A 6,998-nucleotide genomic window follows, 5' to 3' on the forward strand; every position below is an offset into this window, starting at 1 on the left:
TGAGAGCTGGCTGTGATTTGGTGATTAGAAAAAATAATTTTAAAACTCCCACTGTAATGTTCCTGAGGGAGCTTTTTGAAGCACTTGAAGTACTTGACCCACCAGCCACATATGATAAGCACACATATGTTGTAGCAAGCAGTGTGGAGGAAGATACACCAGGTTTAGCTGCACATCTTCCACAAGTTCAGACTAACAGGAAGGTTGTCATAACCCAAATAAATCACTCCTTTTCAGAGCAGATTGCAGCTTCTAGATGTGTAGTGTAATTTGCCCTTCAGTGTGTAGGAATTGGGCAAGGCTGGCTTGTCTTGTTTCATGCAGCGTGGGGATTAGCAAATGTGCAGTGTAGGAGTTAGTACTCATCAGATGTTGGTGGGAGTTTGTGTTCAGTACTCTGTGTAGATCATGCCATGCAGCCAGGGAGACTCAGCCTGTGGCACCACTTGCTGTTTTGGATTGTTATTTAATCCCTCAGAATCATATTTGATTCCTGATTCTCTGTTCCATAACCACTAGCTGCCGTGGTTCAGGGGGAGGAGGTGGCATTTCTCAGGCATCCATGTTTTTTCTTTCTGGGACAGCAGAGTCCCAAGAGAGATTCCCTTGCTTAGTCAGTGCTGCTCATCCACACTGCTCCCACATGGGAGTCACGTACTCCCTCACAGCGTGTCATCACCCATCAAGTAGCAGAAGCTCCGTATCTGCGGCTTCTGGTGGTGTGTGAGACATCCTGGGTGGTGCAAACTGTTCCCTGCCTTGTGACAGCTGAAGGAAACAAAAATAGACCTGGCCTCAGGTGAACCAGACGTGTGTAGGTGTTGCCATGTGCAGGCTTGGAACTGGTGAAGGTGACAGAGGAAAGGGAAAGGACCCTCTTGGTGCAGGACTTTCCTGCCAGTCTCTTGGCTTTAACATAACCCTGTTGTCTCTCAGTTAATCGCTTGAGGTCCTGCATGTGGAGATGGGGAGGCACAGGGAGAGCTGGAAGTAGTGCCTAAAGCATTTCTTTCCTTTGCTCTAGTTGTGAAGAAGCTGAATGAGCTTTATAAATCCAGTGTATCATCCTGCCACTGCCTCAACGTGAGACTCCAGAGGTTCTTCTTGGACAAACAGAAGCTCATGGATCGGATCAACAGCATCACTGCAGAGAAGCTCATCTTCAGCTACGCTGTGCAAATGGTACAAACCACACCATGCCTGGGGACAGGGTCAGCATGGACCACTGTTGGGCATTATGGATCCTGCTGGTGGCCTTTGCAGGGGGTTTCCCTCGTGATGCTGTGTGCAGCCTCTGGAGGCTGGGCAAGGGGGGGTGTTCTCCCAGCTGAGGGACCATACTGGGAAAGCTGGGTGTGCTCTGGGAGTAACCTCTTGCTGCTGGGTTGTTGCCTGCAGGTGCAGTCTGCAGCCCTGGATGAGATGTTCCACCACAGAGAGGACTGTGCACAGAGGTACCACAAGGCTCTGCTGCTGATGGAGGGGCTCCTGAACATCATCACTGAACAGGGAGACATAGAAAACATCAGTAAATGTGAGTGCTCAATTACTTTTTTTTTTCCTCCAACTAGAACATGTGGGTTTTTTTAGCTGCATGGATCAGACATTTTAGTTGCCAGCATCCTTTTTTTTTCTTTGGCTGCATCTTGGTGGACATAGCAGAGATCTCTTGGCTTGTTACAGCTCCTTGTAGCCTGGCTTCCTGCTTTTCCAGCAGGAAAACTGTTACAAGTGCAGGTCCCTGTTCTGAGCCCTATTTTGGGAGCTTCCCATGCAGAACGATTGCCAGTGCTTTGTTGGAACTTTTGATGTGTGAAAGAACTCGCTGAAGGAAGTGGTTTGGCACCAGCAGGGGCCTGGGTTTGGTTCCCAGCTGGAACCACCCTTCTGATTGCACAGAGCCCTTGGGAACGTGAAGCTTTAGCGGCTGCCGGGCAGGGATGTCCGGTCGGCACAGCCAGGGCTCCTTCCAGCACATCTTTGAGTCAGGGCTGCTCTCCTGCCTGGTTCCCCAGGCCTGGCTGAGAAAGCAGCAGACACGTATTTTTCTCATCAGCAAGTGCTGTAGCAGTGAAAGCTGAGCTCTTACCTGTGTGCTCCCGTTGGGCTTCCCCTCCCTGGAGGCGGCTGCTCCGAGCTGTCTCGTCTCTCCCGCTCTCCCTGTGTCCTGAGGGGGGTTACTCTGCACTGCCCCAGGCTCCACAGCACTGCACTCCATGTGCAGGGGAAAGGACTCACCTCGCTGCTCTGAGCACACTTTCCCTGCCCTTATGGCTGGGGTTTAATCACCTCTGTCATCTGTCCCTGTGGGAGGCAGGCACAGGGGACAGGGATAGCCGGGATTGTCTGTGGGAGCAGCTTGGCTCAGCCTGGGCTCTGCTCCACCACAGCCATCCCAGCCCACCTGCAGCAGCCCCAGTGGTGTCCCTGTGGCTGCAGGGGGAGGCCACAGCTGGCAGCCCTTGTGTCCCTCCCCTCTGCTGCCCTGCCTCGGGCCTGGTCCAGGGCGCTGGAGCCGTCCGTGGAGGCAGAGCACTGGGATGGGTAATGAGAGGAGAGACTTCTGGCTCACAGGCAATCAGTCTGTTAATTATCACCAACTTCCACAGCTGACATGAGGCTCACTGAAGGAGAGCAAAGGGAAATGGGCAGGTGGTGTGTGGTACTGGAGGGGAAGTGAATAGGGAATACTAGATAGTTTCTATTGTACTGTTTCTTACCAGACCTAAATCCCATCTTTTGATCCAGAGATACCGTTAATGCATCTAATAGATTTCTTTTCCCACTTGTTATCCTGATATTCCCTGTTTTACCACTTACTATCCTGATATTACCTGTTTTGCCATGTTCCAGCTTCCTCATTGAACTGTTCTCTGGTAGGCAGAAGTAGGTGTGCATTTCATTTTAGATCTCAGGTATATGATTACATATTTCTGAAACATAAAATGATGAACCTAGAAACACAGCAAGTGTTCCTGTGAGAGGCATGAATTCCACCAAACATTTAGCTCCTGAAAGAGTCTTGGGCTCAGATGATGAGAACCCATCTCTCAGTGTAAGCCTTGGCAAATGGCATTGGAGACCCTGAGTCATGTTGCCTGCTGGCAAAAACCGCTCCAATAACTGGAAGTAAATAAATTGTTCCTGGCAGATGGTGGTTCTTTATAACATCTTGGTACCTCTGTCAGAGCTGCTGCCTCCCAGCTTTCACTGCTGGATCTCTTGGCTGTTCAACGCTTCGACCTGTCCCTTCCCAGCAGGATGTTTGTGGCCAGCTCTTCACTGGCCTAATCAGTACCTGGTAACGATTCCCAAAGTGCTGCTTAGATTTGCTGAAATTCTGCTGCTTGTTTTTTAGTTTTTGTTCAATCTCCAGCATGGCTTGGTGGTCTTTATTTTGCAAGAAAGATGAGAAGTTCATTGCTGTTGTTTCTTGCCCCCAGGTAAGCTGTGCATCGAGCGCAGGCTGTCGGCGCTGCTGTCGGGGTTCTGTGCCTGATTTCAGTGGTGTTGTTCCTCACACACCTCGCCCCAGCTGATTGCTTTGTTCCCAACAGCCTGCTGCTGTGCTGGGAAACGAACTGTGGCAGTAGGAGACCTGGAGGATGAACTGCTCACTGTTTTGTATTTGGACGTTTTGGGAAGTTGTTCCACAGACTCGGATTCCTTTGTGGGGACGTGTGGCGGCAGCAAGCACAAATAATTCCCTGCCCGAGGGCCTGGGTGAAGACATGGCCAATGTGGGAAGGTCTCCCTCGTTGTCAGAGGGGATGAAAGATAGAAGTCTGCTTCTTCCCAGCATGTTGAAGGATAAGACTGCTGCCTACCCCTCTTGCTTAAGAACAGGGTATTCCAGTGCTGTGTCCATTGCAGGCAATGGATGTGCTGAAACTGCTGGCTTCAGTTAATGTTGGAGGGTGTCATTCAGAAATAAAGGCCAGTTTGTGTACTTCCCCCTTCCCAGCTGAGAGCCAGGCATCTTCAAGCTTCCTGGCAACGGAGGCTCCCCTCCACTCTCTCCTTTGTCCCTTCTCATTGTGTTCATGCCTTGGAGTGCTTCCTGCATGGCAGAGAGGACGGAGTCGGCTCCTCTCGCCTGAGCGTCGCCGAAGGAGCTCCCACCTCCACAGACTTGCTGAGCGAGGCAGAGGACGTGCTGCTGCTGCTGGGAAGCAAATCCCGTGGCTGCTGTGTGGGCTCCACCTCTGCCTGCCTGGATGGGCGACCGACACAGGGAAAGGGACTGTGCACGACAGACAGCGCGACGCTCCTGTGTTCTTAAGAAGCCAAAATGACTCCGTTCCTGCCTTGGTCCCCAAGCCCAGTGGGATCAATGTGAAAGACTCCTGGCTGTTGAGCTCGTCCCTACCAGGAGGAAGCACTGGCGCTGTCCTGCTTTCAGCTGTTGGCTCAATAACCCCTTCCTGGAGCCCCCCCAGACTGAAAACACTAGCTTTGTGAATCAAAGGAGCACTTTACACACTATGGGAACTTGGAGAAGTTGACTTTGCATCACACAACAACCCAGGAACATCACGACTGTTAGGAATGCTGTTCTTTTTATTCCTTTCCTTGCTTCCTGGTTGTTTTATTGCACTACGTGTGTGCGTATATTAATATGTATTCCTGAGAGTGAATATATATTGATATTGATATGGTTTGTGTGTAACTGTACGTATTTAACTGTACTGTATCTCGTGAGTGTGAGGCAAAGAGCACTGCAGAGCCTGTGCTGTTCCTCCTCCTCACCAGGCAAAGCTGACTTGCAGTCTGGCAGTACCAAGATTTGTTTTGTTTTTTATTTAAATGTTCTTTTAAGGACAGTCGATACAAAGCTCCGTGCTTTTTAAGAGCTGAAGAACAGGCGTTAAGATCCCACACACTTACACTTGGAAATGCGTTTTTTTAAGAAGTTTTATTTGCTGCTTCGTTGTTGTTGTTGGGGTTTTTTTTTTATAAAGAAATCTTGTAGCGTTCAGTTTTATGTTCAGCATTTCTTTCAAGGAGACTCTGCAGCCAAATTGAGACTGTGGGTGTGAGTGGCTCGAGTTGAGGCTTCGGGTGCTGTGAGCATGTGTGTGAGAGGAGAGCTGCCTGCCTCCCATCTGTCTGTGAGAGCATGAGTGTGTCAGACCTGAGTCGTGGCAGTATTTTGTTAGAGCTGGGCAGAAAAAGTATCTTCGAAAGCAACTCGAAACCTCAGGCTTAGTTTTTGGGGATCTAAAACATATTTTTGCACACAGTGGTTAGGTCCTCGTTGCTTTTTTTTTCCCCCTCTCCATGTTGGCACGTTCATTGTGATACTTTGCAAGGGTTTCAGGAGCAACTTCATTGGTTTTGGAGCTGGCGCCGTGTTTGGCAACACGGGGTGTTTCTGTTCGCAGAGCAGAAATGCCAGTAAAGAAATTTTAAAGTATTTCCAATTGCAACACGGGTGTTTCTGTTCACAGAGCAGAAATGCCAAGAAAGAAATTTTTAAAAATATTTCCAATTGCCCCGACCAGGGAGGTTTTAAGTGTAGCTTTCACAAATGCTTCAGTATTTGGCCGCTGTGACCCCGTACGTCCACAGTCTGCTGCTTCTGTGGCCGTTTGTGCTTGTGCCTGGGAAAAAAAAAGAGAAAGGAAAGAAGACAAGACAAAACCAACCAACCAATCAACCCTCCCCAGCCTGTGGACAGAAACGCCAAGGAGACCCAGACTGCTGCTGAAAGGCTTTGGCCAGATCTGCAAAGGGCTGCGCTGCAGGCGGGAGCACCGGGAGGCAGCGCCAAGCCAGGACTGACTCTGCAATACCAACTCCTGCTGCACACCCCAGACCCTCCTGGCAAAGCCCCCAGGGGCTCCCTGCCAGGGAGAGGCACATCCCGGGATCCACGTCCCTGCCGTGCCCCAGTGACCCGCGTGTGTGTGTGTGGCAAGCTCAGCACTAACCTTCCAGCTGTACTTAATTACTTGAATGTATCAAAAAATTGTCCACATTCAATGTATACAAGTATATATTGCTCCAAAAAAAAAAAAAATTGTGGTTTACAGACCTACAACCAATATATATGTATGTGTTTGTGTATATACATACAAGGCTGTGTGTGTGTATGTGTGTGCATGGGTAGAGATACACACACAAACACAAACGTGTATATATATGTTTTCTCTCAATACTTGAAACTTAGCCACTGTGCTTGAATTAAAAAAAAAAACACAAAACAAACAAACAACAAAAAAAAAGACAAAAAACCCACACAAAATAACCCCCAAAATAGGGGAGATAAAAAAAAAAAAAAGAAAAAGAAAAACAGAAAAACAAATCCAACAGGTGATTTATTTTGCCATCACTTTAGTGACTTTCTTTTTTATCTAAGTGCATGTAGCGTGAAACCAACTTTTTAGGTGAAAAATATTTATTGCTTTGTAGACAATAAGGTATGCAAAAAAAAGAAAAAAAAAAAGAGAAAGAAAACACCCCAAAAACCAACCCCCAACCATTGTTGAAGTTGCTAGTGTAGTCCACCTGCTATTGTCATGGCTTTGTTGCTGTTGCAGCGTTTGTGTCTGGCGTCTTTAATAGATTTCAAGAAACCTCAGTCTAATAAAACACGTACCTTCAGGTTTGTGAGAGCGTATGATGATGTTCTTTCTAAGGTAATGCTTGATACTTTGTCAACATTTTTTATTTGTGTTTTGTGTGACTTTTTTTTTTTTTTTTTGGCTTTAAATTGTACAACACCAGTTTAAGAAAATAAAATTGATTTGAAATTGTTAGTGGCCTGTTTTCAGTACTTTATATTTCCAGTTAGTGCAATATCTGGGCGAGGTCTTTAATGTGTTTGGTTCTCCCAGCCTTGACTTTTCGGGCAGAGGAAGGGCTGTTGCCCCCTTTTCACAGCAGGTGAAGGCTTGAGGCAGAAAATCCACCTTGCCTGAAGGTGCAAGCCTTTGAATTTGGAAAGCACCTTTCTGGGTGTTGCTTTCTCAGTAATATTTATTATTTCCCACCCC

The 6,998-nt window shown here is 47.9% G+C and overlaps 1 protein-coding gene across 1 annotated transcript in view; it reads left to right on the top strand.

Moving 5' to 3' along the window:
• ULK1 (unc-51 like autophagy activating kinase 1) overlaps positions 1 to 6,436 on the top strand; it is a gene marked incomplete at its 5' end in the record, with an annotated part of 77,453 nt that extends 71,017 nt beyond the window's left edge. The window contains 3 exons of the mRNA XM_029961220.1: positions 1,025 to 1,182; positions 1,399 to 1,534; positions 3,444 to 6,436. Coding sequence (XP_029817080.1) covers positions 1,025 to 1,182; positions 1,399 to 1,534; positions 3,444 to 3,499 — 350 coding nt within the window. The remainder of the gene's footprint in view (positions 1 to 1,024; positions 1,183 to 1,398; positions 1,535 to 3,443) is intronic.
• Positions 6,437 to 6,998: the final 562 nt, after the last annotated feature.

Source organism: Manacus vitellinus, unplaced genomic scaffold (assembly GCF_001715985.3).
Source record: "Manacus vitellinus isolate BGI_N305 unplaced genomic scaffold, ASM171598v3 scaffold_31_pilon, whole genome shotgun sequence".
In the NCBI taxonomy this organism is placed as follows: domain Eukaryota; kingdom Metazoa; phylum Chordata; class Aves; order Passeriformes; family Pipridae; genus Manacus; species Manacus vitellinus.